Source organism: Patiria miniata, unplaced genomic scaffold (genome assembly GCF_015706575.1).
Source record: "Patiria miniata isolate m_02_andy unplaced genomic scaffold, ASM1570657v1 HiC_scaffold_19, whole genome shotgun sequence".
NCBI classification, from domain to species: domain Eukaryota; kingdom Metazoa; phylum Echinodermata; class Asteroidea; order Valvatida; family Asterinidae; genus Patiria; species Patiria miniata.
Window position 1 is genome coordinate 3,576,120 of NW_024037057.1, and position 12,702 is coordinate 3,588,821.

At 42.9% G+C, this 12,702-nt stretch overlaps 1 protein-coding gene across 1 annotated transcript; it reads right to left on the reverse strand.

Annotated features, from left to right (window-relative positions):
• Positions 1 to 2,018: 2,018 nt before the first annotated feature.
• Positions 2,019 to 10,252, reverse strand: LOC119726020 (soluble scavenger receptor cysteine-rich domain-containing protein SSC5D-like). The gene is made up of 8 exons (XM_038197640.1): positions 10,238 to 10,252; positions 9,459 to 9,621; positions 7,280 to 7,603; positions 6,070 to 6,438; positions 4,813 to 5,154; positions 3,742 to 3,905; positions 2,990 to 3,137; positions 2,019 to 2,363 (listed from the first exon to the last, which is right to left on the reverse strand). The coding sequence occupies exons 1-8, from the start codon at positions 10,250 to 10,252 to the stop codon at positions 2,242 to 2,244; spliced, it is 1,647 nt and encodes a 548-aa protein (XP_038053568.1). The 3' UTR covers positions 2,019 to 2,241.
• Positions 10,253 to 12,702: the final 2,450 nt, after the last annotated feature.

A 12,702-nucleotide genomic window follows, 5' to 3' on the forward strand; every position in this document is an offset into this window, starting at 1 on the left:
GCTGGATACGATGGTAACATTTTAACTTTGTGTTCTAGGATCTCACGCCGCGACAAATTGATTCTGTTTTAATCCCAGACACCGCATTCACCCCAACTGATTTAAGGCAGCACCAGGCACCAGACTTTTCCCTAGTTTGCATACGTGAAGAAGATTTCTGAACATGCAAATGATCCAATACCAGGGTAAGAGGGAAGCAGGTAGTGGGAGCGTACTGCTGCGACACAATGGGAACGAGGTTGAATATGAGTTTCATGATTTTTTTATGATTTCTAAATGTCTCGGTATTTTAGATTATCTTTTCAAGATTTGAAAACAATAAATTGAGAAGTGTTATGAAAGAAGAAGCATATTAATTTCCGAACTGGCTAGGTTATAGCGCCATCAATCGAATCAAACGTGCATAGCGCCACCAAGAGGCAACTCGTACTGGATAAATTATTTTTCGAAACTAATCGAACGCTCAAGATCAACCGCGGGCCATCACAATCCCCACTTGACGTCCGAAGCCGTGGCCGTAGCCACTCGTCTCAATAAGATTGATTAATTGGTTCAATTAGTCGGAATCTCACTAAAACAACGTAAGTTATTTGTCCAAGTAATATTACCACCCACCCCCAATCCTACTCCCTACTAAAAAAAAAGGGGGATCCTTAGATGTAGTTTTCATTTTTTTCTTCATCACTTCAGTGTTGATTGACAGCAGACAGAGTGACCATACTATGCATTCATTTTATTAGTAAGATATATATATTTTTTCAACAATAATACCTATTCATATTGAATTAAATCAGTTTTGGACTGTATGGGAATCTCTGCTACAAATGATAAAGTTTAAACAAAAATAATTAGTTAGTTATTGTACATCATTGAATATATATTTCACAACCTTCGCGCAATGGCTTTGCATTGTTGCATGCATGCATAATTTTAGATGTATACAAAACTAATTTTGATGGTCCATTCAAATTTCAAAACGTCATCAATAAAGAAGTTGCCTCTAAAATGGTTCCAATATGCCTTCAAATCATTTCATCCACAATATAAGTAACCAGCTAAGACAACATAAATCTTTTCTTCTCTTAATACATAGGTGAAAGAAAGATTCGTGATTGGTGATTACGTACAGAATCACGATATGAACACAGGCGTTCAACATATATTAAATAGACCGATATTTCCTAGTCGAAACATGTAATGCGATCATGCGAGTCCTAAACCATTACATAAAGTAAACTATGCTGAGATAATGTAATTTTCGCTTTTCAATTATTTTACATAATATTGTTACCCCTGCCTCTTTCTAATTGATCTGTATCGGCAGGTGCCCCTCCTTTGAGGTTTTAATGGTTGTATTTTCCCTTCTAGTGGTCATCATTGTTGCATGCTACCCTTTTCTTTTGATATTTGCTAGTTGTACGTGTTCAATTTCTCTTTGATCGTCAGCGTTCAATGATGACCACTTTCTGGCCATGCATTGTACCATGTTTCACTGACATCTGGTCATCGTGGAAGTTGTATGTTACCCTAGGCTTCCTGGTCAGCATGGTCGCCTATTTCCCTCCCTTTGAGTCAACATGGTTGCCTATTTCCCTCCCTTTGGGGCATGATCATAGTTGTATGCTGCCCTTCTGTTTGGACTTCATGGCTGCATTTTATGTTACCCTTCTGGACACCTATTTCCCCTGCCTTTTGAGTATAATATAGGATTAATGTGGTTGAATGTTATATATTTCTTGTTAGGTATCCATAGCTGTATGTTCCGCTCCTCTTTGGGCCATCGTGGTTTCATATTACTCTCCTCCCTATAGTCATTATGGTTACTATTACATCCCAATTGGCTATGAATAAATATTGTGGTTGCATGTTCCCCTCCTGTTGAGGTATGATAGTTGCATATTCCCCTCCTGTTGGGTCTTCATAGTTGTATCTTCTTTTCCCATTGAGCATATGTAATAGACCTGAGACCTAATGACGTAATGGCCTATGGGAGCGAATGGGACGCCAGACGAAGTAGGGCCCGTCTGTCACATAGAAAAGTACATATATGTAAACAAAGCGTAACTTCATTTGGTCTCAGGCCTATTGCCCCCGCCCATTTGGTCTAGATAGATTTATGTCCCTTCCTGTTTGATTGTCGTGGTTGCATTTCCACTCACTTTGGGGAAATAATATCTGTATGTCACCCTTTGTGTGATTTTTAGATCCCAACAACTATGACTCTATCTGTTCCAGGCAGATCTAGAGAGCAAATCTGACGGCAGCAGCGACAATGGTGGTTAGCAGTGTGACAGTGACAGAGCCCACGGATCGACTGCCTCCGCTACGGGTTGTGGGCGCTGGTGTTGATGGAATTTGTTGTTCTGTGGACAGAAGGTAGGTGAGACAACATTTCATAAAAATATGCCGCATCACTACATGTTTATCAATGATCAAGTGCATATACTTCAACCTAAACCCCACATAATGTTAAATCGACCAGGAAGATTAAGATGATTTATCGGGAGTTATGGAAGCAACTGCAGGGGACTTGATGCATATTACAAGTTTTGCCGAGATGAAACTTGTGCCAAAAGGGTTATGCATGGTAGCACATTCTTGAGGATAAGAAGATTGTTCAATGCACAAGGAGTTAGGATTATGCATAAAACGCCTTCAGGCACAATGCATGCGCAGCGATACAACGTGCTTGACCCAGAAGGCTTGCCGTTTCCCTTACAATACCTATGCTGTGAAATGAATGACACTTGGCAGAACATGTTTGGACAATGAATGAGGTCAACACTTTCCACAACTCTTTGCGTGAAATAGACTAGCCAGTTTGGTTTGAAATTTAGACTCGATTGTATTGCGCATGCCTGTGGGAGCATGAAAAGAAGTGCGACAATTGAGGGTTATAGTCACAAGGTAATTAATAGAGACCAGATTTCATAAGGAGTCCTCATATCATAAGGCCACCATCACCAGCATCTCTCGATAGGGTGCTTACCTTTCTGGCAGAGCACCGACACATCCATGGAGTGTTCACAGGTGTGGGCCGACCACTCACTGTGCTGGCACTGATCCAGAGTCTCTTCCGTTCCCGCACACTGGACGTCTTGTAAGTAGATGGGCCCCTTGTAACCCTCTAGCCCAAGCTGTTGACCAAGGAAATTACAAGACTCAAAAACTGAGTACTAAAATTGGTGTTTCCAAAACTTCCGACATGGATGTATGTTCATGCAACTAATGAGATCTCTGGATACTTCACACCAGAAAAGGGCCACACAGTAAAACCCCAAACATACTGTAAAGTGTTGCATGTTGCATAAATTCAGTCCGCTCTTACCTTCGAGAACTTCTCTGAAAAGGCAAAGCGCCCCTAGAGAATTTCGTTGCGTAAAAGGATTGCGGAGCCGGATAAAGGAGTTTTCAGTACTTGATCTTAACTCAGAGCTTTTAATTGCTACATATTTTTTTGCAGGGACAGGAAAGTCTATTGTGCTACACATTTATACTGTATACAATTTATAATGCTTGAGGTTGTCAGTATGCTGCCTGACGGATACTCAATGCGTCTCATACATTAGGTGACTGTTTAAAAGACAAATTAATTGATGAAGGAACCGATCAATTTGACACCTAAAGCCTACAGTGGCTGCATAGGTATTGGAGAACATCGGACAATGCTACAATGTAGCATCAATTAAAAAAACTAACTACTCAAAACAACAAAGATAAAAACGTGTTCTAAGAGAATACCTGGGCGTCCAGAGGAGGGCCGAAGCCGAGCTCCCTGCAGACGACTCGGGCGTTGTTCAACGTCCAACCTTTGTTGCAGATCGTCCCGAAGCGGCCCTGGTGGAAGATTTCCACGATGCCACTTTTTTCGTTCAGCTGAGAGAAACGGATCGGACTCTTGGCCGCTGCGGAAAGATACAAAGAAGATTTGAATTTAAAATTGGCTCTGGCCATGATTTGGGTTCTAGTCAGGTTACAATGGGGTGCTGTGGTCCAATGTTTACGGTGTTGGACTCGTGTGCCGTGGTACGTGGATTCGAATCCTGAGCAAGGCACTGTACCTTGACTTGGGTTCTGATCATGACTCAACACGTACGTTCAAGCTTCGTAACGAGACTTACAAAGCCTCTGATCATTAGTAGAGGAATTGACGTAATGCCATTCAAATGCACAATATCACGGCTCTGCCAGACAGGGCAGTCACTAGGTAAAAATCAATTGGGTACAAGTGTACATGTACAACATTTACTTTGGTGAGGCTCTTATTTCTAAGCGAATATAATCAACTTGTGAAGGCAGTCATGTGAATTAATCTCTTCCACGAAGATGTGAGCTTCTGAAAAAAAATTGAGCAGCAATTTGATATTGCGTGCCCCTGTTGCTTACACGTGCCCCCTAGAGGGGGTCTGATGGTGTCAGAATTGAACCCACACTTCCCCATTTTTCGTTTCGGTCAGCAGAATCGTTTACCTGTCCACTTTGAACAGACCTTTGAACCACCACCACTACCTCCAGCCTGATTTTCGATTTTGGCGGCTGGTGGACCAGTAAAAAAACCTCCTTGCTACCCTCCCACACGAAAAGTCTGTTGGCAAAAAGCCAGTCAAGTAATCTGGCAAAGCTGGAAGGTGCTTTAGATCATGTTGCGGCCATCTTAATTTGTTTCCCATTTAAATAAACATAACCAAAGCGAGGCTGGAAGGGTAAATTGTCTGGTTCTTTTTTGCACAAAAACATTATCATTCAGTTCTGTTATTAAATACAGGCAACATGATTGAAATGGTGGCAGCATGATGAAGGTCTCTAGCTTACCATCAATGGGTCCTGAGCACTTAACTCCAGTGAGCTCGTCCCTCAGGTTGGCGTCGGTGCTATCCAGCCACTCGATGTGGGGACCGCACTGTGCCAAGGACTCCTCCGACCCGGCGCACCAGATCCTGTTCATCTTGACCAGGTCCTTGCCGGCGCCGTACCGCCCGTCGGTGCTCACCTCCACGGCGTAGCCCAGGCTCAGCTCCCGGCAGACCACGTCCCCGAAATCGGCGGGGCTTTCCAGGCTGATATCCTTGCCCAGACTCCCGCACGTGCCCCCGTAGCAAACTTCCACCCGGCCCTCCGATGCCGTGGTCCCGCCAACGAGCTTGATCTCGAAGCCTGTAGGAGCTGATTTCATTTGATGTCAAATTAGATAAAGTAAAGAAAAAAAATGATCAAATTGCCTGCAGTGGCTTCTAAATTGTGGAGCTCCCGGTTTTGACAGGGGGTCGTCGGTTGGAGTCTCGTGAATTAAATTTCATGTATTTTGTGAATTTGTTATGCACGGTGTGAATCTTCGCTCACGACCTACGCCCCCCTCTTGTGTCCCCTATCGCTCAAAATGTGGAGAAGGAAAACAAATTAAAGCATTGCAATATTTGGAGCTGTGATTGGTGATTGGCCATGCTAGAAAATGAGGACCCCTGCAGCTTGTCCCAACTTAAATTTGATCACTCAATTAAAGGAATGTTCCCGGCGTACTGAGTTTAGTATTTTAGGTCGTATTTCCAGTGAGGTACCCATGGTAAGGGATGAGGAAGTAAATTACAGTCCTAGAGGTGGAAGGAGAGCCCCATGCCACATTCAAGGGAAACCCACGGAATCAGGTAGTGATTGGAACCCGGTTTACAGCAGCAAAATATGAGGACAGTACCGCTGCGCCAACCTGACTCCCCTTGCACAACACGAGTACCCTGCTTAACTGCTCAATTGCAGTTAAGCTCTTGGAATGTTTCATGCATCCTTAGTTGAGAGATGCTTCATACCCTTACATAAATGCCTGCTTGCCTGTAAGTTTGCGTACAAGCAAGCTTGCAATTACTCGTGCATTGCCTAAGCTTTCAAGTACATGCGCAAGCTTGCTGCAAGCTCCACATAATGTGCAAGCTTGCCTAACATCCGAGCAAGCATTGCAAGCTTGCAGCAAGCTGCAATCTCATGCAAGCTATAATACGTCAAGTTTCGCAAATTACCAGCTTATTAGAAGCTGCGGCAAGCTTACTTTTTCGTAAGGGTAAGGTAGGCACAACTTACCCTCCCTCTCATTGCATACCACGCCCGCGTCTCGACCATCTGGACACTCGCTCACCGGCTTGGCGTAGGTCACACAATCGGTCAGGGAGGATTCCCGACCGTTGCACTCAAAGGCCATGTTCCACTTGCGCACGGGGAAAGGGCCGTTGAAGCCTGGGTGCCAGCCGTAGTACGACCCCGTTGTCAGGCGCAGGGCGGAGTGCTTGCCCAGCTGCCGGCAGAAGGTGTTGGCCGCGTCCATGTTCCAGGAGTGGTCGCAGATCGCCACGCGTTCGCCGGGGGTGATCTGTAGGTAGGCCGTGCCTTCTGAAGCGACATCCTCGTCACCCAAACCGTCTTGAATGACAGCTTGGGCATTAGCGTAGCCACCTGAAAAAAACCAAGTGACAGAGATCATGTTCTTACCATGTTAAAAAGATGCTGTTTTTCGAGCCTCTTGGATAAAATAAAAGCTTTCTACTGTCTACCAAATATCCCCCAATAATAATTTTGTGAGGTTTTGAAAGATTCAAAGTATCGTTCTTATTATTGTTCTTGATTAGAAAAAAAGACCAAACAAAAAAAATTAGCGAAAACAAGAGATATTTTTATTTCTGGATTCTATGGAACAAGCTTTTTCCAACGATGTATAGTATTTTGTCAAATTAGGTTTTTGCCCTTCACCGAGCCGGATGTACAGATTGAGGGTCACCTGAAAACAAAAATCGACAGAGGTACGACAAAATACACACAGTACAACAAAATGGCATTTCCCAACGCCATGTTCATTTCGTGCAGAAAGGTCAAATTATCAACGTAGAAGTAGAAGAAGTAGAAGAAGTAGAAGAAGTAGAAGCAGGGGTCTAGTCTCTTAGGAGGCTAGACTATTGGGTGGCATGGGTGGCTTGTGTGTAAAGCGCTCGCCTCTCACCAAGGTGACCACGATTCGAATCCTGGCTGCGAATCACATGTGAGTAGAGTTGTGCGTTGGTTCTCTCCTGTGCCACGAGGGTTTTTCTCCGGGACCTCCGGTTTTCCTCCCTCCAGCAAATTCAAACACTTTCGATCTCAGGCTGTGCTCCGTTGTCATATATGGTTCGATGTGGCCGGCAGCCATAGGCGCCTTTACGTGCCAGCGGCCCGACCACGTTGTAGTCGCGTCCTTCGCAATTCAGCGGATGATTAGCCTCCCAAATTATTATTTGACTTTGTCTAATAACTCTGGACTTACTCATCGATCCGCAATCCACAGAGGATGTGGTGTCGCAGTCATGATCGTAGAAGGCCAGTCTATCGCTCGGGCAGTCGTGAAGAGAGGTCTCGTTGCCCAAGCACTCCACCTCGTTCAGCCACTTCTTGCCGGTCAGGGAGCCCAGGTCGTGCTCCCAGCCCCGCTCCTCCACCCAGTGGAAACCCAGCTGGCGGCAGGCCACGAAGGCATCCCTGACCCCCCACTGGTCGTTGCAAACAGAGCCCCACTCCCCGTTGTAGAATATTTCCACGGGTCCGCTGGAGAAGGTGCCCAGACCCGGGTTGATTTGCACTTCGTATTGGTCTGTATAGAATGGTTTCATCAGGGAAAAATAAACCATAATGAGATCGAATATGCATCTGCGCAAGTAAACATAGAAATTTAACGACTTCGAAATATAACACAGCACTTATCCCAAAAGTAACCGATTGAATGATCAAAACGCTTACTTGGATTAAAAATTGCACTGGTGCTAAACACCCCGTGAAATTATTCGTCAGGCTTGCCGTCATTTAGAAGAAATCAAGAAATATAGGTGATTTCCAACGATCAGTCAACTGACTGATTAGGGGTATAAGGAGTTCTACATGCAGGGTGAGTCAATAAATAAAGGAAGACAAATGACAGGAGCAATTCATTAAATGAAGTTCTGCATGTAGCACTATCAAAATCTAGGATATGAAAGCCCAGTTATTTAGCTTTCTTTTAGTACAAGAATCATTCAAATCACTTATGTACTTTGCAAGTTACGGGGTTTTAAAGACAACCATCGTTTTAAAGTTCTGTCCTCGGATCACAAAAAAAAGGTAAGTGTTCTTTCAGGAATTCATAGGGATGTATGTGATTTGTTTTCATTTTGCTGACAGAACACACACCTTTTTAGGTTGTGTTTAAAATAACACCAGCAGTGAACGGGCTAACCCCGTCCGCGTGTCGACCAGATGCCCGAAAAGATGTTGCATTTTGAATTTGTGTCCTCTGAGAAACCAGCTGTAACAAATATTTATATGTAAATTGTTGGGACTACTTTATTCAATATCTTTGCGAACAGGACTTATTTTGCCCAAAATAAAGGGACACGTGATCAAATTAAATTTGTTGAGTTTTGTAGGCACTGCCGGTGTTCTCATTGTTTGCCATTCGCTTCGATCACTCATTTATTAAAGTGTACTACTACGATACGGTTACATCTCAATAGTCTGAAGTATTGGTCCGAAGTCCCATTGACCGGACGTCCCATAGGTCCGAAGTCCCATTGGTCCGACGAAACATAATGCTGTGAAGTTCCACTAGTTCAGGTTGACTGACTGTATTATCCTAACCCTTACCCAAACCAACCCTAGCCCTAATCCTATGGGACGTCGGACCAATGGGACTTCGGAGCAATGGGACTTGGGACCAATGGGATGTCGGATTACTGGGATGTTGGACCAATGTGATTTCGGACCAATTGTACTTCGGACCAATGGGAAGTTGAACCAATGGGACTTTGGACCAATGGGACGTTGGACCAAGGGTACTCCGGACCTATACTTCGGGCCAATGGGACGTCGGACCAATGGGACGTCGGACCAATGGGACGTTTATACCAATGGAACGTATAGAGCAATGGGCCGTCGGATCAATGTGACTTCGGACCAATGGAATGTCGGACTACTGGGACGTCAGACCAATGGGATTTCGGACCAATGGTACTTCGGACCAATAGGAAGTCGGACCAATGGGACTTTGGACCAATGGGACGTGGGACCAATGGTACTTCGGACCAATTGCACTTCGGACCAATGGGACGTCGGACTATAGAGATGTCCCTTACGATACAACACACGCTTTACAAGTCATGCCTTGGCTTCACAGAAAAAAATGCCTGGGTTAATTTTTACCAAAGAACGGGTAAAAACTGGAAATACCCAAACTTGGGTTGTTCTATAACCAATTGTTTGGGTTATAATTTATGTTAAATTCAACCAAAATTTGAAGTCATACAAGTCCAAATTAAATTTGGTCTTCAACAACCACAAGTTTTGGTTGAATTGAGCAGAAATTCTAACCAATCGGTTATAGAACAACCCAAGTTTGGGCAGTTCCAGTTTTCACCCTCTTCTTTGGTAAAATTAAACCCAGGCAATTTTTCAGTGTTGTCTTCTTTTAGACTGACCGAATTGGTGAGTGCAGCCGATGTAGACGTCGGTGAGTTTGTGCTTGCAAGTTTGAATCGACCGGATGTTGTAGTCACACTGATCCAGCCTGTCCTCAGTCCCCTTGCACTTGTAGATGTAGACAGACATCGGCCCGTCGATGCTGTTGTCATAAGTGATCTCCTATATAAAGAAGGAACAATATAATAATACAACATATTCTTTGACACAAACCAAACAAGTCACCAGGGTTTACATTTACATTTAGTTCATTTTTTTGGGATACATTTGTTACAACAAACAGTAACATTAAATTCACAGAAATACGCATGAACATTTTAGACAAAACATGCACAGTTAAAAAAATTAACCAGCTCCCGCTGGATTACCCAAAAGAAACATGGTTTTTAAGGAGACCAACAGTAGGGAAGTACAGGGTGAGTAAAAAAAAAAGCGAAACCCAAATGTCGGGCCAATTGTTTAAGTGAAGTTCTGCATGTAGGACTTTTAAATTCTAAGGTATGAAAGCCAAGTTCATAAGCTTTCTTTTAGTACAAAAATAATTTAAATCACTTATGTACTTTTTAAGATACGGGGTTTTAAACACAACCGCAGTTTTAAGGTTTTGTCCACGGATCACAAAAAAGTTAAGTGTTCTTTCAGCAAAAAGAAAACAAATCACACAAGGATGTGTGTGAATTGCTTTCGTTTTGCTGAAAGAACACACACCTGAACTTGGTTGTTTTTACACTGTTTTCAATAGGGCTTAAATTGGTGTGGTGCAACCCTATAGAGCTACCTGTACGGAGTCCATTAAATGACTTCAAAATGGAAATCTGGGAGTGGAGAATTCTTCCGGAGCTAATAGCGTCGTGAAAAACCAAATGGCCGTTTACCGTTGCTTTTCCTGGGGGACCGTAGCCCAGTTCCCGACATGCGACTTGGGTGTTTTCAATCGTCCAGTCAATCGAGCACTGCGAATGCCAACGCTTGTTTGTGAATTGCACGAGGAAGCCCATTGCTGCAATAGAAAAAAGAAAAATCACCAAAAATAATGACCCAAAGCAGCAGCCACGCGGTGATAAAATGCTTCACATTTTCCAAATATGGGCATATTTTTGTTCAAAGGGCCAATTAGGCCAAGTTTCCATGTAATCCTCAGCCCTACTATACACCACAAGCCTGTAGACTCCCATTGGCCAGACCCTAGCCACTCCGGAGTAAGGAGTGTTGAAAGATAGAAGCCAAGATGGCGCCTAATGCCTTTGTGTAGTTATTGGATATCTTAGTGGCCAACCCCTAAGTGCCGCCGATCCCTTTGTGTCAACCACTCAAGCCGCCCAGAGCCCAAACAGGTTGTAAACAATCCCTGACCATGTGAATGACCTATATCTTGTGCATGTACAGGCATGCCAGGGTTAATAAAGCACATGTGGTGATGAAATTCTCTACTTGGTTCCATCGCGTATTTTTTTAAAGCTCGATGCTCGAGGGGTTGAGTATACATGCTCTATACATAATGTTGTCTACATCCCCCCCTAAAAAAAGACAAGTAGGGCTATACCTTATTCTGTCGAGGGCATAAACGGCAAAACCACAGATACTGAAATGTGTGTCATTGTGGAGTCATTTCTTTGTTCTCGTGTACTAACATTTTGAGTTTGAACGTACAGTTTCAAAATGCTCCTATATTAACCACAATTAATTTCCTGGGCTGAAATTCGGACTTAATGCCCCTTACATAAAATACTTCAATTTGCGACACATCAACACACCTTGGAAATTCACACCGAGTAAAATCCATATATCTATTTCGTGATAACCTTGTGGAGACCCATAGGCATTGCTCTGTGGAGACGTATACACTATTTTGTTTGCTATACACATGTCTCCACAGGGTACCGTGTATCAGATCATCCCTGCTGAATGAAGCAGAGCAACTGTGTATATATTCTGAGTTTACTGCCACGGGGATTATTTGGCAACTCAAGAAAAGTCGGAAAGTTCCAAGAGACCCTTGCTGTACATTTTACTGAAAAAACTTCATGATCGGATTTAAAAACATTGGTCTTCCCCTCACACAGGCCCCTTCTGTTACAAGTGATTAATATGTAGTAACTAACGAATAATGTATGTCACCAACCGAAAATGTAACAACGATTGACCGATGCTGTAGTAAAATTACTACACTATCAGTAAATTTCTGTTACAATATCGGTTAGTAGCAACAACTGACTGATAGTGTAGTACATTCTACTACAATATCGGTCAATATTTCGTAATATTATCGGTTAGTGATATATTATCGGCCAAAGGTTGTTACATTATAGGTTGGTGATACGTTATCCGTTGGTTACTACATTATCAGTTGTAACACCCTACTTCTCACTCATCCTCAGTAAAAATGTACTGCGAGAAGTCCCACCGCCTTCCAACCTACTCAGCGAAAGTAGATGGCAAGACAAGTTCTTTTTAGAACTAAGCCGGACTAGCTGTTCTTATCAGAACTAAATCTACTAAGCGACAGTAGTTATTACCTCATGCACTGAAAAAATTGCCTGGGTTAATTTTACCAAAGAAAGGTGAAAACTGGAACTATAAACTTGGGTTGTTCTATAACCAATTGTTTGGGTTAGAATTCTGCTGAATTCAACCAAAACTTGTGGTCATTCAAGACCAAATTTAATCTGGTCTTGTATGACTACAATTTTTAGTTGAATTTAACATAAATTATTACCAAAACAATTAGTTATAGAACAACCTTAGTTGTTTTCACCCTTGCTTTGGTAAAATTAACCAAGGCAATTTTTCAGTGTGGTGTCATACCGCAAACCAAAACTGTAATTATACTTTGAATAGACCTAAGACCTTATGATGTAACAGCTTTGTTTACATATGTGCTTTCTTATGGGAGCGAAGTCGGGACGCCGGACAAAGTAGGGACCGTCTACCACATAGGAAAGCGCACATGTAAACAAAGTGCGACGTCATAAGGTCTCAGGTCTATTTGTTTCTTGAAATGAATGCTTGCTCACATACCTGCAAAATCTTTGTTCCATTTTTGCACATTTAACTTGATGGGCTCGGTATCTGAAGAGAGAAAACACATGGGGAAAATGGCATTTAAAGAAAGTATTCTATGGACATTGTTTAAATGAAGAAGACTATAATTTAGCATACGTCAATCTTAACTCATAACTGAGAGAGAGACACACGTAGAACGAACGAAGAGAGTCAACTGCAAAAACATGACAGGGTTGATTG

Excerpts from the sequence above, each read along its gene's own strand:
- LOC119726020 (XM_038197640.1), bottom strand. Across the intron at positions 6,439-7,279 it reads TGTGGATTGCGGATCGATGA|GTGGCTACGCTAATGCCCAA; the intron begins GTAAGTCCAGAG and ends GGTTTTTTTCAG. Across the intron at positions 5,155-6,069 it reads GGTATGCAATGAGAGGGAGG|GCTTCGAGATCAAGCTCGTT; the intron begins GTAAGTTGTGCC and ends CAGCTCCTACAG.